Source organism: Hemiscyllium ocellatum, chromosome 4 (genome assembly GCF_020745735.1).
Source record: "Hemiscyllium ocellatum isolate sHemOce1 chromosome 4, sHemOce1.pat.X.cur, whole genome shotgun sequence".
Taxonomy (NCBI): Eukaryota; Metazoa; Chordata; class Chondrichthyes; order Orectolobiformes; family Hemiscylliidae; genus Hemiscyllium; species Hemiscyllium ocellatum.
The window spans coordinates 17,206,179-17,230,624 of record NC_083404.1 but is presented as its reverse complement, the minus strand read 5'-3'; the positions used below and the strand labels follow the sequence as shown (position 1 = coordinate 17,230,624).

The window sequence follows — 24,446 nt, the reverse complement described above, 5'->3', positions numbered from 1 at the left end:
CTATTCTTTCACTTTTTGGTGAATTTTTGAACTGTCTTTTCTGGTTTACTCCCCCAATCTTTAGACTTAGCTATTCTTCATAACATTTAAGCCTCTTTAAATTTAATACTATTTTTAACTTAAACCACAGATAGGTCATTTGATCTCCAATCAATTGATCTTTTTATTCAACGAAAGTTGCAGCTACACAGCACTTTCAACATGATGATGATACTTAGCACATCAAATTAGGGCTGAATGGCCAATTGCTATAATATACTGCCAAGAGTTTGAGATTTTTTTTGGCGTGGGTCCATGTTGACCAAAACGTCGATTCTCCTGCTCCTCAGATGCTGCCTGATCTGTGCTTTTCCAGCACCACGCTCTTGACTCTGATCTGTAGCATCTGCAGTCCTCACTTTCTCCAAAACCCTCATGAAGATATTTATTTTGAGGAGTGCAGAGTTTGCTGAATGAGTCCCAGAGAATTGGGTGAAGATGGTTCTAAGTTCTGATTTGGGAAAGAAAGAGGGATACAAAATACAAAACTACCTGGTGAGGGCATGACTACAACGTAGAACTGGAAGATTTTACAGAGATTTGCTGAACAAAGACATTTGACAGTCAGTTTAACTTCACTATATTGAGGTCAAGGAACCAATCCAGGTCATCAAACACTGGCAGGGGATGGATAAGAGGGGCTTTGTGAGGCCCATGCAGTGTTTTGCTAAGTTTGAGTTCTTTAAGGATGTAAAAGGGGCACAATGAAATAATCAAACCAAAAGATGACAGAAATATGGTTCAAGTTTTAATGATGGTACACCTAGGATGTGCAGGAGCAGAAAATAGACATGTGTAGGTGAAAATAGACATTTTTTGTAAGGTTCATTGTTTAGTGATTAATGTTTGTCATAATTCAAATCCATACACAGTAAATCTATTTTATATAATGCACATTTCCTCAGGTCAGTTCTGGAAAGTTGCTTTGGCACAAATGTTTCTCTAACCTTGCTTCCCTTATACTTTATGCTTCTTGATCTTCCTACTGCAATTTACCAGCCCTCACTCTATTGCATTTCACAATCCTGGCGTCATCCTAAGCTCTACTGCCTCTTCCTTTTGATATTCCTTGTCCCTGTGCTGGATGCTGTTACATTTCTTTCTGTTTCCCAGTGCAAACCATTTCCATTATACATATGTCAGTGACATTCTTCAGCATTTTCTTACTATTCCCACGCCATGCCAGTGTCACTTCTGTCCAGTGGGCGTACACTTTAAATCTGTGCTTCAGTTGACCCACAATTTATCTCTGGGATCTACTTCATGCTTTCATACCTTACACATCCTTCTCAATTCCTATAATAGTCTCCAGGGCCATTCCTGCTTGACTGTTTTGTGTAATAATTTGTTTTGGAAGAATTATAGAGGCATTCATAATATAACATCCATTTCCTCTTTCGTATAACATGGACGCAGCCCTGTGCTGAATGTTAGTAATCTGTTGTAAGCCTTGTTTTTGTCTCTAGGACCCACCATGTCCTTACTGTAGATCAGCTAACTCGTTTCTACATACTTTTCTCCTGCAGTTTGCCAAGCCACACTCTACCATCAATGAAGTACTTTTGAAGCATGTTTACTGTTCTAGAGGAAGAGAATAAGAGCCTCCAATAAGATACCAGTCACACCCCTCCAGTGGTGACTGGTCCAAACTCCAACCTGTCTGACTTACTTTGCATTTACTTTGGCCTTGGTTGGTGCCCTACTGTTGTGTGCTTTTCCACTCTCACCTGCTTGCAAGACACCACATTATACCCATTGGTTTAGAACAGGAGCCAGTGTGGACAAGTGCTAATGAGATCTGGGCAATCCACATGCTTCAGCACTAATATCAGTTCCAATTTGGGGTGGCACAGTGGCTCAGTGGTTTGAACTGCAGCCTCACAGCGCCAGGGACCCAGGTTCAATTTCCACCTCGGGCAAGTGTCTGTGTGGGTTTTCTCCAGGTGCTCCGGTTTACTCCCACATACCAAAGATGTGGAGGTCAGGTGAATTGGCCATCAAAATTGTCTGTAGTACTACCTGCATTAGTCAGGGGAATGGGACTGGGTGGGTTGCTCTTCGAAGGGTCATTGTGGACTTGTTAGGCCAAAGGGCCTGTTTCCACACTGTAGGGAATCTAATCAAATAGTCAGAAGGAAAAAAAGAATTAACAATAAAAAGAAAGTGAGAAGAAGGGTAAAGTTGCACAGAGATGCAGACATCAAGTTGTGAAAATGTTTGAAAGTTTAATGCCTGAGCAACCATAAAGGAATATAACTAAAACAGAAACAAAGTTTTAAAAAGGGAAAGGACAAATAGGAAGACATAGAGACTTTTACTTTTATTCGTAAATCACATGGAACAGAAACTTTTACCATCTTAATGGTACAGAAGCCACAAGAACAAAATTTTAAACATGCCCCCGCTTTTTTCATTAACTACAGTTTTCATGATAACTAAAGAGCTTCTTTTCGAACAGGGAGCCTTCGTTTTCAAATGTAAAAGAAAATGAGATGAACTGCACTAAAATTAGTCCTGGATAGTTGCAACTAACACAAAAACCTATTTGAGAAGCTTTATCCATCATTGGTTTCGTCATGTTGGTTGCCAGGCTGTAGGATTTAGAAGAGAGAAGAAAAGGATTACTTCAAAGCCTCAAAGTGGGATGCATAACTTCTAGACTGTGCATCAGTCGTGTGTGACATTAAGCTGAACTTCTAAGCTGTTTAGACTTTGTGAGTTAGTTCAATGAAGAAGCAAAGTGTAGTAATGAGCCCACATCTTTTTATTTTTTTCTTGTTTTTGTTTAAGACTAGCTTTTTTGGCTCCTTAATCTCCATCATTATGTAGCTCAAACTTCAGTGATATTTTTATGCACTGATGAAAGAGCTACCTTTTGCATTGGAGTATCAGGGAAGAGAACAGCTTGGGAGCTGAACAAGAAAAGCTATTTCCATCTTCTTCTCATTGCACACTGTACCAGATGAATTTGTTGCATTGTTTAAGATATTTTACCTACATGACCTGATAGGCGGAGATGCAACAGAGAAACTTGCCAGAGAACGGTTTCCAAAAATTATATTTATGAGCTTTATTCATTTTCATTAAAAATCTAAACTTAAAGTTGACATAAGATATGTAAGAAAATTATCAAATAGCCATTGCTTTTATTTCAATATGTGTTCTAAGTGTTGTTTGTAGAGGGAGAGTACCTCTTCAGTATACTGTAGTTCAATCTAAAGGTATTTTCTCAAAATAGGAAATAGCATTTTGTAACAGTGCAAAAAATCATGATAGTGTTAAGTTCAACTTCAATATTATGGCTCATAGTCATGCGGAAATTAATAAAGTTTGGAGTTTTCTTTTACTGCTGCATGAAACTTTGGCCTTATGTTTTGAAACATGCTTTTATTAATCCACCCTCAAGTTACTGTGAACAAAGTCTGTTGCATTGTACTGGTTGTTGCACTTGAGATGTAAGGAAATGTTTGCAAGACTTAGGTTTTCCAGCTGGAGTCCCAGGATATTAAAAGGTCTGCAAAAATATCTCAACAAATTCCCAAACTCAGCAAATTTCTGATTGGCTTTGTTTATTAATGGGGGTAATAAGAAAATAGTATGATTGTTTCCTTTGGGTTCCTGACAACATTTTAGGATTTAGGTCTTTGGGCTGTGTCAATATTTGTTGAAACCATTCAAACAAGCGTAAGTTATGAAAATATGCTTTAATTTAATTTGGCAAATGATGTGATTATTCTCTAGGCAGGCGATTTCTGGAAAGAAGCTTCAAAATTGTCTACACCGATTTTGTTGTAGTTATTGATGCTGATCACTCCAATACAGTCTTAATGGATGCCACTAGTGAGATTGTCCGGCATGCATTATAATCAATCATGAGTTGTGACGAGTTCTGATTGATACAAAATCCATGACCCTAAGACTGAGACTTGATGCTGAGCCATTTATCCATTTCCAATAAATCTTTTCCATTTGAAAATAAAAAGAAATCAGAAATGCAGACCACTGTAGTATTAAATTAATAACAAAGGTCGGTAACAGTTCTCCTCAATCTGGAATGAATCATGGAAGAAATTCCATTTCAGTGGGGGTACAAAACTGGCAATTGCAAATCAGCCGCGCATTATCCACATGGCCCCTGCACATGGCTTTCCTTTACAACAACTTCGATCTAAAACCACTGTATAGTTAATTGTGGCTTCAGTGCCCTCTAGTACATCCTTAACCTTCAGGAAGCATATTTTCTTAAAGAACATAAATAATTTTGACATGATTTTTATTGCTTTGCATTTAAAAATTATGTGCTTATAAGTACACTGCAGATGGTCTGAATGCATGTTTGAATTATGCCTTGTGCTTAGGAGAAGACAAAAATCTCTCCAGTGTTCTTCACAATATATCCTAGTCAAATATGAATAAGACAAAGAAATTGGTGATGTTAACAGACAGAGAATGATGTAATGTTAGACCACATACCCTTGTGTATTGGTTACGTATTGCTGAACCAGTTGTATAATTTTGTAATGGTATTGTGTTCTTTAGGTTCTTACGTTTCAAGGAGGAACATTCTCAAAATTTGTTGAAGATACATGTGATGCAGTTTTTGAAGATCCCAATCTTAATTTTTTCAACTGAATTTTCAAAACTCAATTCTGCTCACTTAAATGTATTGGAACACTTCTGTGAGATTTTTGAAAAAAGATTTTGTTGCATCACATCCAGTTTATGAAAGCATGGACTTGCAATAAATTTGAGAATCACCAGGAACATATTTTTCAAACTGTATTAGAGTCCACAGCCCACCTTGTCTCAACTGGAAAAAATTGAGCACGTTGTACTGTTTTCCTATACATCTGAGACACTTACAAATTGTAGGTTACATTTGTATTGCTGTTCATTTTATTAACTTTTTGGTTCATACATTAGCTTTATATCCTAGGGTTTCCTGTTTCACTGGGTCGGATTTTGTTAGACTGCTGAGATTATGGGCTAAATTTTCATGGAACAGGTCCAAATGTGGAGATCTTTAAAAATGACAGATAGAAAGATGATGCAGAAATCCCAGCCCTATTTCTGGCAAATCCCATTTTTATTAGCACAGGGAAAGGAGCAGGGTGTGAATTCACTGGTGGGAATTCCAGACTTGACATTAATGCTGAGTTCCAACAGACCCAATTTTTGTTTTACGATAGACACATCTACACCTGTAATGGAAGCCTCAAAAATTTCTGCAGGAGTTCTAAATGCTGTTGATTGGTGCTTCAGTGCTTTAAATGTCATGGTTTGATATCATTTAAGCCCCCATCTTGTGTAACTTAGAAAAAGTCAATAGCCATTTTCCAATGATTGTTCTTACAGCTGAATGTATTCTGAATGCATGACTGTGTTTCAGAAGCTCCAGCAAGCTGGCCCAGAGCTCACATTTTGCTTGACAGTTTAAAGAAGCTATTCAAGTATTAACTACATTTGATGCGTTTGCTGGATAGGAGTTTTTAAAACTGATTGACCAGCTGAGGGGATTATGTTTTGAATGGAGTTCACTAATAATGGAGTTTTTGAAAATATAAAGTGTATTTGCATGTGAGCTCTTTTAGGTTGTTAAATTCTTTCTTCTCTATCCAGCTTCTAAGAATTGCTCAAAGTGGATACTGGGTGAGTGATTATGCATGTGGCTATAAGGGAGCATGGAGGTGATACGGTTATGATGATGCAAGGGGGTCAAATGTGTTTTTGAGGGATGAGGGTTAGATGGCGTAACAACCTTCTTTTACAACTGGACTGAAATCTTAAAGAACCAAGATTTTTTAAAAATAAGCTCACTTCAGCTTTAACCTGCCTCCATAGTCATTTCTGAACTGCTTCAAGAAGTGGTAGGCCTGACTCCAACACTCCCCGCAACAAAAGGCTTTCTAGGATGAAAATATGCACAGGAGCACCTGGTAATGAGAGAGAATCATTTGAGCTTCTCTGTCTCAGTGGTGAAAATTGAGCCCTCGGAGCTAACAAGATTACAACAAGCTGTTGCATCTACGCATTACTTAGGGGAGCCTTCCCAATTGTTCTAATTTGAAAGCTTAAGCTTTCCCCAATACTCTTTCACTGCTTTTGCTATTTTCTCAACTTCTCATTGAGCCTGATTCAGTATTTCACTTAGCACCCACACGTGTTTCTCACCAGTAACTGGGCTGTATTCATGAGTGAAAGCATTGTAAGTACGTTTTACTTTCTCTTCCTCCCTATCTAAACTTACCAATAGGCGGTTGTAGCACCATTGCAATGTAGACTCATAGTCATAGAGATGTACAGCAGGGAAACAGATCCTTCGGTCCAACCCGTCCATGCCGACCAGATATCTCAACCTAATCTAGTCCTACCCTCCACCACCCGGCCCATATCCCTCCAAACCTTTCCTATTCACATACCCATCCAAATACCTCTTAAATGTTGCAATTGTACCAGCCTCCACCACTTCCTCTGGCAGCTCATTCTATACACGTCTTTGTATCACAGCATGAATTACATTTATTCATCAGAGAAACTGCTTTGCTTAATTTAAACGTCCTACTTGTTTAAATTGTCAACTGGACAACTGATATATGAAGCAAATGTTAATTTAAATGAACGAAGAACTCTCCACTCATTCCAAAGCTGTAAGCTTTGTAGCAATGCCTAACCTGGGTGGAGGGGTTTGGGTATGGGTAACTGTCTAAGGGGGACCTCTGAGAACATTGAAATGCATTTCTTTGTTCTTGTCTATCTTATTTTCATACGTGTCTGAAATTTTTCAATTAAAACAAATATGCTTTGTGTTCTTTTAATCATAGAGGTGGATGGAATTTCATTAGGTGTCTAAAAACGCATAAAGCAATGTTTTGAAAAAGTTTATAAAAGCAGTAGTTTATATTTAAGTAAGTTATCATCCGGACATTGTGCACCTGTAATCCTATACCCTGGGAAAACTGTAAACTGCCTTCTGAATCATTAAGCATAAAATACTACAGGACAGTGGAGTTTGTTCTCTAATTGACCTACATATCTGTTCACATCCAGTAAATTCAAGTGCAGGTGGTAACACCAGCTAATAGGAACGCAAGAAACACCAGACTGGTAATATAATTATGCATCTCTTTGCACTGTGAAGTGATTCTCCATAACTAGCTGCACTGAACCTCTGGAAGTTGTATGGTATTTGGCAATAGAATAAAGAGTGCAGCAGTGTTGTAGGCAAACAAATTGTTCACATATAGAGAAAGTGACTACAAGTGTACTTAGAAGTAACTTTAAATTACACCCTTGCAAACATAGTTGATTGATTTGTTATAAATATTTTGCTGTAGTTTCCCACTGCGTTGCTCTCCTCCCTCACTGAACATTCCGGAGTTGTTTATAGAATCTCTGGAAGTGATAGTAAACCCCCTTTCAAGAAAACAGTTTATTGTGCAAATTCATTCTCAGTTGTAGAAACATACCTAATTGCCTTTTGCTTGATGCCTGAAAGCAGCCTAAGAGTTCGAACAGCAAGCTGGTTTTGTGCAGTAGGTACTATGAGAATGCGGTTCATAAGAGCAGTTAAGATAAGAGCTTCCTTCAATGTGTTTGATTTAGAGTTCACAGAAATTGTTCAAAAGCAAAGTACTTGAAGTTTGAACCATACGCCAGACGCAGTCGACAGTTTAATCCCATGTATGTTTGACTGGGAGGCGTTCAACTGTTTAACCTTTAAATGTAGGGAGCTCTGGTTGTTTAGGAGATTAAGGATTTGGTGCCTGACTGTAATGATGGGACATTAGATAAGATTACTATGCCAACAGCAACCTATCATTTGCCTCTCCCTATAAATCTTGTTGATGGGAAGAAACAAAACTTTATCTATGTTTTGGTGTGTTGATCCTCGTATATAAAGGATATCCTTCTGGTGCCAGAAGGAGTGCTGGACAGGGCCACTGATTATTATGTTGTTTGCTTCAAATGATGATCTGCAGAGATAGCTTCTATTTGCAGTCACTATGATAAAGTTACAGTTCTTTAAAGGAAACAAATGTAAAAACATCGTCTCCACTTTTAGTCTCTGTGTTGGCAGTGCATCGTTGCCGTCTGTAAGCACAAGTCTTAAAATAATTATGTCAAGAAAACTGGTCGTTTGGCCCATTCAATCTGAGAGAATGGTTGCACAGCTATTGATGACAATATTCCTCCACAACTAGCTAGCAATTATGAAAAAAACATAAAAGTCAGCTGCCAACAATTCTTTTTTGATGTTTTGCCTAAATTTAGATAAAAATTGATTGTGAAACTCACTTGATTGATGCACGTTCACAGGACAAGCATTCCTGAGACTTAGGTCCTTACCTTGTATCAAATGCCGCTTTTATTTGATAGCGTAAGGAAAGTCATGCCCTGTGCTAGGATAAATGAAAGCAAAATAGAGTAGATTGTGGAAATGTAAAACAAAACATGAAATACTGGAACATAACCAATATGTTTGTTGAAAAGACAGACACATTTGTGATTCAGTGTTGAATCTTTATAAATGCTGGTAAAGATCTTAGTTCAATTGTGGATATTTGTTTTTTCCCTCTCTCTCTCTCGCTCTCTCTCTCTCCTCTGCATGATCTATATTTACTTTCAACCATATCCCACCCAGAGTTTTAGGGTGGTGAAAAGGATGCAAAGCTTAATTTGCAAACTCTGCCTTCTGATTTCAAATTGGAAGTATTGGTTGACAAGCAAAGTAGTTTCTTTTTGTTAGTGGCTCACCAATCTACTTTTTTTGTTTAAAACTTGATTTCACAGGCACTATCTTTAAGACAGTTTCAGGACATTGATGTGATGTTCGGGTACCAAATTACCCACCTCACCTTCAGTCACACTGTCTACATGGTGGAGTCGATGTAGTCAATAACAGCAGTAAGCACAGGATTCAGATTGTGTGTAATATAGCCTTGCAAATAATTAGTGATGTAAATAAACTTTGGATACATAACCCAAGAAGAATCCATGCATTGTGATTTATGTTATGTGAACAAACAAATACACTGAATTACAAATGGTAGTAAGAAAGCAGTATGTGGGTACTAAAAAATGGTGAAAGTAAGTGTACGCTAAAAGTTAGTGATGATAGCTAATTAATGATAACAAGAGGATACTAAAGGTTAAAAGATGACAGCACTGTGGCATTCTGAAAAGTCTTTTTCCTAACAGTCATAATTCCCTATTAGCTATGTGCGTTCAGAGCTGAAGTTAAACTACGAACAAAATTAAAGTATGACTACCAAGAATGCAGGCTATAAACCCAGTGCCAGTATACGGTAAGTACTGTATCTCTCTGCATTTAAGAAGGGGAAAAAAAAACACGATTTTGATATAAACTTTTAAATGGTCCTGAAAGGACAGTTGCAAAGCTCTCTTGAATGAAAATACCACTAAAACCAACAGTGTTTTTTTTCTGCATTAAAAAAGACTTGCCTATATCTTGATGCTGGTCAATTTTGCCATTTTTGTTTTCAACTTCAGTGCAAAAATTATGAAAAAGTCATTCTGACATTTTGATGCAATCGCTACTTCTGTGTCATATGGTGGTGCTAAGATTATTTCACTTTACCTTGGCAGTTCTCCCACCTCACCATCATTCACTTCCTGAGGGAGTGCGTAATGATGTTACATGTGCATTGTTATTAGAATTAGAATTTGGTTTATTGTCACATGTACCCACATGAATGCAGTTCAAAATTTACAAAGTCACGATTTATGCTGCCATCTTCGATACAAAGGTACTGTTGAGACAGATCTTCTGTCCCCGTGTTCGTTTGGAGGAGAGAGACACCGGGTCTGATTAAAAGTATAAACAGGTTTAATGAGAGAGAATCGTACACAGTACAGTGAGGTGTCTAGCTCACTGGAGAAGGCGCGTTCTGACTATATTTTAATTTGTCTATCTTTTTGTTCTCTCACATTCCAGAGTTACATCCTTATTTGGTAAAATACAGTATTTTGGTATGTCATTGGTTCTCACCTGATAACATTCTATTACCTCAGTTTGAGCTACGTGCATTCTGACACGGCTCCAATGTCCTGTTATCTCTCACCCTCCCTGGGGCCTCTTCAGGCTATGCCATCAGCTTTTCAGTCTGTTCTTAGTGTAACATAATGGCTTACTGCTGCCTAGTGAAGCTAACAAGTTCCAGACTTGCTAATACTACCTTACGTGAGCACTACCTAACAATAAAGTTTCTTACACTACCTAACCTTATTAATGGATCCCAACAGTACCTAGGTACAGGATCTTAGGAATAAATTAGAAAAATGAAGAAATAAAAACTTCTGCATTACAGTCCTTCAAGCAGACCATGCTGGGACCTTGCCTTCAGTCCACATCGAACTTAACCTAATGTCCCACAAAGGATGCAGCCCCGCTCCGGGCACCAAGCTCCATCACAGACAGCAATCTGCTAAGCATCGAGCACCGCAGCAGTCCATGACCCAACTGTTGCTGCAAGGGGCCTATTGCACCCGTGCGTACCAAGCTCCACCCACAGACGACGGACTACCAAATTCCTGAGTCGAAGCTTCAGGCCTACCTAAGCCAGTCCTCAACCTGGGCACAGCCATGCTGCTGTTGATGACACTCCGGCCCCACTCTGGCTTCCACAAGATGTCAGAAGATGAAAGAAAAGAGAGAGAAAAAGACAGAAGAGGAAAGAGAGAGACAGAAGGAAGGATGTGGCCAGCCTCGAGCATATAGCTCAAAAGCCCAAACACTCCCTGCATCCATCCCAAAAACTGCAAGAAGATGTACTTCACTATTTGGTAAAGCCCTCAACCTGGGATTTAAAAGCTTGTTTCCCGAACAGGGAATTAAGGTCATGTTGCTTTCCTTTCCCACTTCCAGTTACTTATAAATGTGATGTCAGTGCTAATTCCTCCACAAGTGATAGTGAAATGACATTTGCCCCTGACTGCATAGTTCTCTGGTGCACATCCTTTTAATAATCTGAAGCAATTCAGCTTGTGAGTAGGTTGGTCATTGTAGCGCTGGTGCCACTTCATGTCATGTTCTATGCCACTGGGGTCATCTTGTCAGCCCTCAGAAGAACACTGAAATCCTTGCAGCAGTGTGTCCATGTCTGTACTGTCTGGTATGTCTGTACAGTCCATGTGTGGCTGTACTGTATCTGCTTACTTTGCAGTCCACTTCACACCGGGCCAGCTTGGTTGAGCTTGCAGCTTTCTGGGAAATGCATGCTTCACTGTTATGACACAATCGCCAAAAGAACATAAAGAGAGATGTCTGAACATTGTCAATCTTCCTTTGCTTGTGAGGCTTCCTTGCTGATGGCTTGATACCCTCCTCTATCCTTCACTCGCTCTGTTCCCACATTAATGATTGCCCCTTAGGTTCATCCTTTAAATTGCCAAATCAGAGTCTACTGTCTCTAATTGAACAGGAAATGCATCGTCTGACTATGATTTGGCCTTCATACTGAAAATCATTGGGCATGCATTTTGGGAAAGCAAATCTTAGCAGGACTTACACACGTAATGGTAACGTCCTAGGGAGTGTTGCTGAACAAAGAGACCTTGGAGTGCAGGTAGATAGGATAGTGAAGAAGGCATTTGGTATACTTTCTTTTATTGGTCAGAGTATTGAATACAGGAGTTGAGAGGTCATGTTGCAGCTGTACAGGACTTTGGTTAGGCCACTGTTGGAATATTGCGTGCAGTTCTGGTCTCCTTCCTATCAGAAAGGTGTTGTGAAACTTGAAAGGATTCAGAAAAGATTTACAAGGATGTTGCCAGGGTTGGAGGATTTGAGCTATAGGGACAGGCTGAACTGGCTGGGGCTGTTTTCCCTGGAGTGTTATAGGCTGAGGGATGACCTTATAAAGGTTTACAAAATTGAGGGGCGTGGATAGGTTAAATAGACAAATTCTTTTCCCTGGGGTTAAGGAGTCCAGAACTAGAGGGCATAGATTTTAGGGTGAGAGGGGAAAGATATAAAAGGGACCTAAGGGGCAACTTTTTCACACAGAGGGTGGTACATGTATGGAATGAGCTGCCAGAGGAAGTGGTGGAACCTGGTACGATTGCAACATTTAAGACGCATTTGGATGGGTATATGAATAAGAAGGGTATGGAGGGATATGGACCGGGTGCTGGCAGATGGGACTAGATTGGGTTGAGATATCTGGTCGGCATGGACAGGTTGGACCGAAGGGTCTGTTTCCATGCTGTACATCTCTGTGACTCTGTGCCAGCTTGGTGTGGGGCCAATACCCAGAATTGGTCCTATATCCGAATGCCCAAGTGTCAGTAACTGGATGATGGAAATTAACTGATAAGTGAAATATACATTGCATGGCCTAAATGAAAGGGCAACAAAATTGTGGCCCTTAAATGATCCAAAAAGATATGAGCACCAATGCTAAGCAAAAATATTCAGATCGTAATCATATGTTACAAAGATACCACTTAGCGGAGATGGGTACTGCAGATGTGGAGATTAGAGTCTAGATTAAAGTGGTGCTGGAAAAGCACAGGTCAGGCAGCATCAGACGAGCAGGAAAATCGACGTTTAGGGCAAAAGCCCTTCAGAAATTTCTGATGAAGGACTTTTGTCCAAAATGTCAATTTTCCTGCTCCTTGGAAGCTGCCTGACCTGCTGTGCTTTTCCAGCACCATTCTATCTTGACACAAAGATTCCACTTCAGAGATCTTTACATTTGTTCAGTAGTAGCAGATGGTCAGACTTCTCTGCATTTTAGAAAAGTTTATTTTATTCAAAACTTACACAGCGCCTTGCATTACTTTCAGAAATGCTTTAATTTGCACATTAATGTGTCATTAATAAAACTGAGGTTTGCCATAGAATCCAGTTCCAGTAAAACCATTTTTTTTTCTATCGTTGGTAACATTATAATCCTATAAAAGTAGAAAGCTACACCAGTCTGGAGCAGATAATCTAGGTTAATATTTCATTGTGATGCTATAAGGTTGCTAAATTCTAACAGGTATTGCTCTGTGTTAGACTATTGCCCTTTTGTCTGATATGATGATTTTGTTAGTGCTCAGACATCCTTCAACCACAAAGAGTTAGAACATAAACACTTCACAGTAATTCCATCTGTGTGAAGCATGTGGAGATGTTTCAGAGACACAGGAACCTTTTATTGTTCTCCATATCTCGGACGTTCTTAAAGTAGGTAATATATTTCTGATTTGAGATATCAGCATCCTTTTATGACTCTCCTCTCTTCTCTCTCTCCTCCCCCCCGAGGCTGTTTGTAAGCTATAAGGCAATACTTGTTGGTCCAGCTGTTTGACTTTGAAGTGGTATCAAAATGAAACTGGTTTATCTATACTTATGCCCAAAGGCGCACTTTTCAGCAGAAGCCATAATCAGAAGTAGGAACCAAGCTCATTTTCTTCCTGACTCCTCTTCACCCACTGATATCCGCTGCCCCATCTGAAGCCTACAGGCATGAAAACTAAGTATAGTGTCATCAGAGCAGCAGTGGCTGCTGGAAACTAATGTGTTAGGCAATCTTGTGTAAGTACAGTGTCTGTGCAAAGTGTTTCGCTGGATCAACATCAATTTTGATGTCACTGATATTCTTAGTGAATTTCATGTGATTATATACCAGATTATCTTAAATCTGTTTCTACTTCTGTTGAATTTTTGTGTTTCCTGTGTCCATCATGCAAAAACTTGCTCAAACCTGTCTGCACTGCAGCTACCCAGTAATTGAGTGCACATGATACACTTGAGGAAAGCTACAGTGGTCACTTCTGTGTTTAATGTTTTTGTCTCGGGGAGAGCACTCCGCAGAGAACTGGAGTGATAGGACAATATTATTAGCTGCTACAGTATGCAACTTTTCTGAAAGCCTGGATTGCATAATGAACAGTGTAGTGCAAGGGTAGATTGAAAGTTTGACAAAAACTACAAATCTTCCATAACTGAGTAAGTTAAAGTGCATGATGAGACTTATTTGCCATTATATTTGGAAGTCAGAGTTTTGAAAAATACATAATTAGGGTACTTTATAAATTTCCAATCTGAATTCAGTATCCAGTGGGTACATTGACCAAGACTTGTGGTCAGTACAGGCTCTACATTCCTATTGGTAGTTTAAATCTGGTGTCAAGTCAAAGTAATGTCTTGGCATGCAACAACAGTGTCAGCAAGTAGATATATCACAAATCAAATAGAAATGAATGTTCATGTGCAACAGCTCAAATTTAAAAGCACTTAAGATCGTTCACTTTTACTTCAAATTTTCAAACAGTGAAATCCATTTATGAAGCTGGCAAAAAATTGTTAAGTATGGGTCTTTTTTCATTGTGGCAAAATTTGATATTCCACAAATAAAAACTAGCTTACCAGAACCAATAAGGCTAGTGAACTGGTAACAACCCAGTTACTCCTTGTTCAAGAACATGTAACTTTTTTCAAGGATTATTAGAATGTGACTGACACTGTAGAAGTTGAATTTTTCATCAAAATATGACTAATGCAGATTGTAGAGCGCGGGAACCTCTGCACAATATCCCGTGAAGGAGCTAGACATACTGACAGCAACTACAGCAATAACTGCATTACTCTTAGGATGTCTGAACTCTCAAAGTTGCTGTCAGTTTCAGCAGAGTAATGATGACTCTGACAGTTCAGCTGAGTTACCATAGTGAAATACAGGTTACAAAATATATTTCCAATGACCCTATCAAAAACTCCAGAGTATGTGTGAAATTTGTCGACTCTATTGTGGATGAAGATGTTTAGTTGGTATGTTTGTTTCTTGTTGTATGTCAGGGATGTGATACCTTTTGATGTTGTAAGGGTTATACTGTAGATAATTATGTTGGTTACTTCCTAATCTCTGGATGCTGTACATTTATTACAGCAAATGTGATTGCTTCTATAAAAATGTGAGATTTTCACTCATCAAATTGGCACAAGTATAAAATGAGTATGTTTATTGTTTCTGATGATAAAGGAACAAAATTTGATTCCGGCATCATGGTTAAAAACTGTTGATAACTTTGGTTTTTATACATTCTATCCAATGAAATAGACAACTTCTAGAAATTGCGCACATGCTTCATGTATTTTACATATAAATCTCAGCATTCCCATGAAGTTTGTTTTTTAAACATTATTCATACAGGTTATATTTTTCTTGGTCTAGGAAATATCAGAGGGAAGTGAGAGTGCGTTTGAGACTTGTTGATCTGGAGCTGACATCACGTTTCCTTGGAGCCAAAACGGACACAACACTGCTAGAGGCAGAAGCTGCACTCCTGGGTTTGTTGGACGTTAAGGATACAAATCAAAGAGATTGAAAATCATAAGCAATAATGTGATTTTGGTTCCATAAAGAATATGTATTCTTGCTTTGCTATTTTATACGAAATAAACTTTTGTAGGGTGAGTTTGTTTGTGTTAATCAGTTCAAACATTGCACATTATTTTTATTGATACTGCTTCGAATCAGCAAATGTGAAACAACCTTTCCCTTCTCTTTTTCCTACTCACTCTGGAACAATCCCCTTGTTATCTACACACTGCTGTAACTTTCATTCAAACAAACTTATCAATTCTTATTGTCCCCCTAAATTACTGGTCTCCACAGAGGTCAGCTTTTCCAAGTTCCTGCATTCAAAGGCTGTTCATGTCCACAATAGCTAATCAAACAAGTCCAAACCTGTGCATTTTCTAACACTGCCACTATTTAGAAACGTTCTTGGACATGCCACTAGACTGACGTTAGCCCATTACCTGAAATGGTTTTGCTCTAATGAAAACACAAAATTCTGTAAATACCCGACATGTTTGACAGTCTGTGGAGAGATAAATATTATTAACATTTCAGATTGATGCTTTCATTTAATAGGTCTGAAAAAATCTACAATGTTTAGGTTTGAGCAAATGTATTTCCATCTATTAAATGATGCACTTAAACAGCTTATTCTTTGTCACTGAAGGGATTGATGGTAAACTAACATATATCCAATAATCCAATGACAATTGGCAGGAATAATAACCAAACAGTCTTTTAATGTACAGTGTATCTCCCAAAACTATATCTAGAAACTGATGTTGGTACTGTATGTGAAATTGTCATTGTCCTAGTCAATGTGTTGGTAACTTATTCTATTTGCATTCTGTTGAGGTAGGTTGTATTGTTTGCTCTTGGATTATCATCACGTATGACGTTACTGTCTGTGGTTTTGTGACATGGACTGTGTTTTTGAATACGTATTGCAGAATGCTAAGGATTTGACAAACGCTTCATTCCAAGAAATAGTTACAAAATGAAAATTATAGTGGAAAAAATCTGTAGTGAGACCATCACTTTTTTTCTCTTCTTTTTCTCCTTTATGTTTTGGAACTGTGAGCTGGAGTTGAAAATCAAACTTTGAAAAGCAGTTTATTTCAAAAAAAGAGAATGAACAAATTGATGTTTGCAAATGGGAGCAGACCTGGAAAGATAATTACAGGGTCATTCTAAGATGTTGTTAGGATGTTGCATTGGTCAACCAAGAGAAGGCTAATGTAGATCAGCCAACCATAGAGAATGCAGAAAAACAAGAAACCATATATTGAACTGTTTTTGACTGGGTCTTTGGTAGAAGGTGGTATGCTCAAGCTACTGAACTGTAACACCGTGCTTAAGATTTACCTGTAGTATTATATTCAGCTAAAGAATTGTTAAATGTTCTGAAAACAAAATCCCAGTTTATAAAAAAAAGTTAATATTCCTTAGATCCTGCTGGAGCTGTTTTCGTTGTCTGATGATTTCAGAATTCAAGCAAGACCCAATTCCATGTAATATAATGCACTGTTTAAGGATTCCATAAAAACTGGGTGCTCATCATTGAAACGGTTTCCAAACTGGCAAATTACAACTCTTATTCTATTTTGATTTATCCTTTAACTGTATATACCTGAGAGTGAGTCAGGGTTACGTGCAAAGAAGATTGGTTTTAAATCATAAACATTAATTAGATTACCTTATATAGGTTTATTCTACTAAAGTTATAGTATTAATAATAAATTGTTACTTTTTGTTTAAGTTATAAACTTGGTGTCTGATAACTGTTGTCCTTAAAGTTTGGTTAATTTCAATGATAATGAGCCTGATTTAGTTTGGCTATTTCTGCATTGAATCATCTGTTAAGTTACAGTAAGATGCAAAGAAATATTTAATCAACTGAAGTGCAGATTGTTAGTTTTTACCACTTTGGCTACTGTTTTTATTTCAAATAAACATTTCCTACTGATGATTAAAATCCAATAATTAAAATCACCTCCATTTAAAAAAACTTTTGAAAGATGGCACAAGTGATAATCCTGATTTGTGTGAGATCTCATGAAGTGCATTTTAAAGTGCCTGATAGACTTGTCAAAATATTTGCTTATAATTAGTCTTTGAGGGGAAAAAAGCAGTACTTAACATTTTGCCCCAAAGCACTTTGTTACAAATTGACGTTTGGAAACTGAGTTTTCTTTGAGAAATACTAGTTCTTTCTCATCTCCGTCTCACCTAAATTAATTATTCCAAAATGTGAGCTGTGATGCAAAGTATCTCAGTCACTCTAAATCCCTCACCCATGTGGCCATTTCTGTCACAGAAGTCTGCTATGTTAGCAAGCTATTTGACTTCATGGGCATCAAAGTCAAATGTTATCCTGTTCTGTTCAGTCAAAGCAGTAAAGGAATTTGTTGCATTCTGTGCTGGCTAGAAAGCAGCCTTGTTATATTTAGTAATTTGAGTAGCTAAAAAAAATGAAAACAATGATGATAGGAAGTAAGCGAGAGATATCAAATGTGTTGGTGATTTAATCAAGAAGCGAACTTTAATATTTTTAATGAATGTTTAAGATTTATTATCAGCAGAAAAAGGCAAAAAAAGACTTAAAATTATATAGACATTTTCAAGACCACTGGACATCGCAAAAACCTTTGCAGCCATTGAAGTACATTTTGAGGCTTAGTCATTCTTGTAATGTAGAAAGTGCAGAAATGTGGGATGAGTAGGTAATTGTTTTGTGATTTTTGACATATTGCCCTGAAATACTTTAATTCCACCCAGTCAGGCAATTGAGACTTTAACTTCCTAACTGAAGGATGGCACCTGTGACAGTACAATGTTTATTCCTGTTTGGAATGTCCACCTTAACTTCTGATTAGTTTAAAGGTTTCGCATGTCATTGCTGTTAATAGTGAATTCGGTTGACATGTTTACTTTCCATAATCTTTGATTATTCAATATTTTTTGGATACTGCAACATTTTTGAGTTCTTTATTGGATTCCTATATTGGAAAAATATATTACACTTTGTTTTGAACATTTCACAGTTTTCATGGAAATTGATTAATTTACTTTAGCCATTGCACTGTATATAGTGCTGTTTCTTAACTATAGTCATTGTTTACTATCTTTCTTCATTAAAACATCTATTTCCCCAAATTGTTTCTTTTGCATTAAATAGACATGGTGCTGTGTCAAATGCAGGATGAAATAAGTGGTAGGAAAAAATAAAGTGAGCTGTTAAAGAGCAGCAATTGTTTGGAATATTTCTCCCTTGCCCTTTGGTCTCTGGTCTGGAGCATCCATGCACACGCTAGATCACAGGGGAGCAGCAGTTTCATTTACCGATTCAACAACTTTGAAAAAAGTCCCTGTTCCTAATTAGTGTTGCAAGTTGTACAGATCAATGGTGGGTTAAACTGAGCTGCCCACTCAAGTGGTGGGCGTACCATTTCATAAAAGGAAGAGGTTCTTCTCTTTCATGGTGCTGGGTTCTTTCAGTTCAGCTACAGTGGGCTTGATTCTTGTGTGAAAAACAACTGCCACAATGCTTAAATCCTAACCTCCTCACCCCTGACGGCATGGGAAAGTGCACTCCTCAGCTGTTAGTTATATAAAGGCTGTTGCAGTCATGAGAAATGTTGATAAAAGAATGTAGTTTAACATCTCTCCTCCTACCCTCTCTGTCAGCTGGTCTAGCGAGCTGCTTAATTGGAAAAAATGCTTTTCTAGGTGTGTTTGCTGTGATTAACCATAGTGTTAAAAATTATTGTGGCTATTTATTGTTTTCAAAGAAAATAAGCAATTTGCTACATGCTTATCCTATCATTTTTTAAAAATCTTGCTAAGTCCAGAATATTTTTTGGCAATCTTGATTCTTGTGACATGTTGATCTAAGATTTGTAATATGTGGTTTAAGTTGACTATTTTAAACTTTGTCGAAACATCTGTTTTCTGATTTTCTGAAGAGATCTGCTGAAGTGTAATGGCTTACAGTATAAGTTTTGTTTTATTCCAGTCCTTCTGTGTGACTATAAACAAAGTGTATTAATAAAACAATCCTAGAAAACAATGGCTACAAAGACAACAGTTGCTGAAAGGTATTTGTTAATTTATTATTTGAAACAGCAAGTTAATACAGAACTACTTTAAAAACAGTGTGCAGGATTCATTGGTACAGCTAATTGGAGAACATAATGCTTCAATAGAACGATGAGATTTTTCATCTACAGTATCTATAAAGGATCCATCCACCAAGAGATAAAAAGAATTTTTAAAACTATTTGGAGAAGTAATGGCTATATGACACCAAATTTCTATTTTAATAATCTTCCATTTGTGCAAGAAAGGGAAAGTTGGGCAGGTTAAGTTGTTCCAAAATGTGGGGGTTGCCATACAATGCATCTTGATTCCAGTAAAATTTCAATCTTAATTTTCAATGCTCAAATTGCCATGCTAGTCAGTTTCATACACATGGAAAAGCTTAGCTTCCCAAATGAGCAATGATATAATTGGAAGCCTTATAAGTTTTAACTGCTCTCACTAACCCATCCAGCTGTGGTCTTGGAGCAGGATTCCAGTTAACCTGCTTGACCACCAATGTTCCATGACTTTCATCTGAAAAGGTTGTAACTTGTACTGCATTTTTAAAAGACTGGAGAGTTACACTTGAGACCTGATCAGAGTTCAAAAGTAGACTGTCGACTCAGTTGCATTGTTAAAACAGTTCGCAGCCATGTAGAATCAAGCTACTTCTCCAGAAGGCAGAAATCATCTGGACAAACAGAAATGTGTTCCTAAAGGCTGTTGACATTATATTTGAATTTACCCAAGGGTATTCATGAACTACTTGATAATCTAAACAAGAACCATGAATATTAATCCTATTAATACTTTCCCGCAATCGCCTTGGAAAGAATGCAACAGGAGACCTGCTTACAGAAGCTAAATCCCTGGATATGGAAGACCTAAATATTTTCAGAATGTTTTGTTTATATTGCTGTCCTTGTTTACTTCCTTCCTGAGCCCATTGTTAATCCAGCCAAAATCACGTATCCATTATGTGGAAAGCTGACAATAATACTGTCATATGACCAACTGCTGATTAAATGTGTGGTGTAATCGTGATTTCCCATTCTCAAATTAAAATTGATTGCGACCTGATCTGAATTGATGAAAAATCAGCAAGTGTCCACCTGCAATTAAGCATGTGGTGAATGGTAGGTCTTAGCTTCATTTAACTGGGGAGAAACAGATGAACAGTCAATTATTAATGGGCAAATGCTGGGCTGGTGTTAGTTAATAACTTAGAATTATTCCAAAAACAAAATGTCATATTTATTCATCATAATTATGTAGAGTGAGATGCCAAATGTTAAAATGAAGTAGCTGTTTAACATTATAACAGTTTCTTCTTTAGTATAATGGATAGCTCCAAGGATACATTTTTAACACAACTGATGTGTTAAATATAATTTTAAAGTTTTAAAATGCATTACACTAGTCAGATATTCCAAGTATTGGATAATTGCAATTCTACTAATCTGTTGTCACTAACTTAAAAAACCATACCAGTGCTCTTGATATTTAACTTTGGCCTGTGTGCTTAGATACGTTGTGCAGCACAGACTAATTAACTGAGCACCAATCATTTCAGCACAGGTTGAGTAATCAAGCCTGTGGCCCAACAGCATATTTTATGACAGTTACACAGTGCAGGGTAAATAATCGAGCTGGAGGAGTCTGCAGCGTTCTGGCAGTTTCATTGCACAGTCAGTAATGGAGCTGGCAGGGCGGAATCAATTACTGGCCAGTCAAGATTTTCCCACAGGTTGGGGCTTGGGAAAAGACATTTACTGCTGCCTAGACAGCTGGCATGGAGTGTCCACTGGGAAAGTGGTGTGCTGAATGAGAGACGGACAGTTCCATGTGAGAAATCTGGTGGTAAATTGGTGACAGTTCATAAATTAAAGAACAAACAGCAAAGTGTGTATGTATTCTGCTTCAAACAGTGCCAGCTCTATTTATAGAACAATTAGAATCTCGACTTTTACTTTTCAGTGTTTCTTCTTTACATGTGCATAAAATTTTCCATCTTAGAGTACATTTTAAATTTTTAAAACTCTATTTAGGCTTTATCTAACCAAGCCAATATAATTGTTTAATAAGAAATAAAGTTCTCCTGTGTAACAACCAATCTTATTACCAGAATAAAAGGAATCATGAGCATTTGAGGCAAGAATAAAATTAAAACCAATTTTGGTGGGCAGGGAGGAGGGATTCCATGGATTTGTAATTGTTTCCCTGTAAAAACTGTGTTTTGGTTGCTTTATCTGACATAGAAAATCTAATCAACATAGAGAATGAAAAGAAAACTTAATCAAAGAACAGACAAGATAGTGATTAAATTGTCAAAGACATATTTTCTGGGGAAGCCTTGACGTTTGAGATATACCTCTATCTTTTAAAAAGCAAAATGGTTCTGTCCACCCATCCATCTCTAAACATTCACTTGTCAATGCAGAGAGTTAAATATTTTGTGGCCCTCTTAAAGCTTGCCAATCCTTTGGCTGTTATATTTAATGAATTAAATGGACATGAGAAAATAACTAGTGAATGATAGATAAAAGCAGCATCAGAAGACATTGACCTTTTCATACAATCATGAATCAAAACAAGAGAAAGCCATCCAGCTAGTCACATTGATACTTATCCGTTCTGCTGGAGAAACTAAGCTCGCCCCACTCTCGCCCTTTTGCTGTAATCTTGCAAGATTTTCAGATGTTTGTCCAATTCTTAAATGAAAGCCACAATTTAATCTACCTCAACCACACTGGCAAGCAGTGCATTTCAGATCTGAAAGATTAGCTGTCTTAGATTTTTCTTTCCTTTGTTACCTTTGGGTCTTTTGCTAATCAGTTTAAATTTGTGTCCTTTACTTCTTGATCGTTCCACAAATGGGAACCATTTTTTTTCTCTATCTGCTCTGTCTAACCTGCTCCTGATTTTAAATATCTCCATCAAGTCTCCTCTCTACCTTTGCTAAGATCAAGAAGATTCATTTTTTTTCCCCCTCATAAGCCCAGACCATAAATCTTCGTGCACCTATTCCAACACCTGGATATCCTAATGTTGGGAGCTCACAATTTGACACAATGCTCTTGTTGAAGCCAAGTCAGTGTTCTGTAAAGGTTCTTCATCGTTTCCTCGATTTTGTATTCTGTGCTGAAATGTATGGTGCTGGAAAAGCACAGCAGGTCAGGCAGCATCTGAGGAGCAAGAGAATCAATGTTTCGGGCATAAGCCCTTCATTAGTGTTATTTGGAAAGTAAATGGGTCATTAAGTCTTTAACTGAGGTGAATTAGAGTGGTATTAACCACTCCAGATTTCTCACTTCTCCGTACTGCAAAATTAGGGCAATTTGGTGCAAAATAAAACCGCCACTCACCAAAACTCAGTTACACAAATGCATCCTTAATTTACCCATTTAATTTATTTGATTTGATTTATTGTCGTCATATGTACTCTGTAACTCTATGGGAAGGTGGGGAAGTGATTGCTCGGCTCCTTGCTGAGATATTTGTATCGTCGGTAGCCACGAGTGAGATGCCGGAAGACTGGAGGTTGGCTAACGTGGTGCCACCTTTTAAGGAAGGTGGTAAGGAAAAGCCAGGGAACTATAGACTGGTGAGCCTGATATCGGTAGTGGGCCGTTTGTTGGAGGGAATCCTGAGGGACAGGATGTACATGTAATTGGAAAGGCAAGGACTGATTAAGGTCAGTTAACATGGCTTTGTGAGGGAAATCATGTCTCACAAACTTGGAGTTTTTGAAGAAATAACAAAGAGGATTGTGGGGACATGATATATATGGATTTCAGTAAGGCATTCGACAAAGTTCCTCTTGGAAGACTCATTAGCATGATTAGATCATGGAAAATAGAGATTTGGATATGGAAATGGATTGAAGGTAGAAGACAGTGGGTGGTGGTGGAGGGTTGCTTTTCAGACTGGAGGCCTGTGACCAGTGGTGTGCCACAAGGATTGACTGTTTTTCATTGTTTTTCATCATTTATACGCATGATTTGGATGTGAATAGAGGAGGTATGGTTAATAAGTTTGCAGATGACACCAAAATTGGAGGTGTAGTGAGCAGCGGAGATTACCTCCGAATACAATGGGTTCTTGATCAGATGGGTTAATGGGCTGAGGAATGTCAGATGAAGTTTAATTTAAATACATGAGAGGTCCTACATTTTGGAAAGGTGAATTAGGCAGGACTTATCCACTTTTTAGTAAGGTACTGGGGAGTGTTGCTAAGCAAAGAGACCTTGGAGTGCAGGTTCATATTTCCTTGAAAGTGGCATCACAGGTAGATAGGATAGTGAAGAAAGTGTTTGGTATGCTTTCCTTTATTGCTCAGAGTATTGAGTGTAGGGAGGTCATGTTGCGGCATAACAGGACATTGGTTAGGCCACTATTGGAATACTGTGTGCAGTTCCGGTCTCCCTGCTATGGGAAGGATGTTGTGAAATTTATGAAAAAATTTACAAGGATATTGCTAGGGTTGGAGGGTTTGAGCTATAGGCAGAGGCTGAATAGGCTGGGGCTATTTTCCCTACACCATTGGAGGCTGTTGGGTGACCTTATAAAGGTTTATACAGTCATGGGCATGGATAGAGTAAATAGACAAGGTCTTTTCCCTGGGGTGGGGGAGTCCAAAACTAGGTTGGGGGCGGGGGGGGGGAAGCATAAGTTTAAGGTGAGAGGAGATAGATTTAACAGGGACTGAAGAAGCAACTTTTTCCACGCGGAGAGTGGCACGTGTATGGAATGAGCTGTCAGAGGAAGTGATGGAGGCTCGTACCATTACAACATTTAAAAAGCATTTGGGTAGGTAGGGTTAAGAAGGATTTAGGCCAAATGCTGGCAAATGGGAATAGATTAATATAGGATATCTGGTCGGTATGGATGAGTTGGACTGAAGGGTCTGTTTCTGTTCTGTATATCTGTATGACTATGTACCTAAACACAGTGAAAAGTTTTGTTTTGCGAGCAGTACAGGCAAATTATAACAAACAAGGGCATACAGATAACAGA

At 38.1% G+C, this 24,446-nt stretch overlaps 1 protein-coding gene across 1 annotated transcript in view; it reads left to right on the top strand.

Annotated features, from left to right (window-relative positions):
* The window catches only part of tpd52 (tumor protein D52), a 147,726-nt gene extending 128,358 nt beyond the window's left edge, over positions 1-19,368 (top strand). Inside the window, exon 7 of the mRNA XM_060822802.1 lies at positions 15,222-19,368. Within this exon, the coding sequence (XP_060678785.1) occupies positions 15,222-15,375 (154 nt within the window). The 3' untranslated portion in view covers positions 15,376-19,368. The remainder of the gene's footprint in view (positions 1-15,221) is intronic.
* Positions 19,369-24,446: the final 5,078 nt, after the last annotated feature.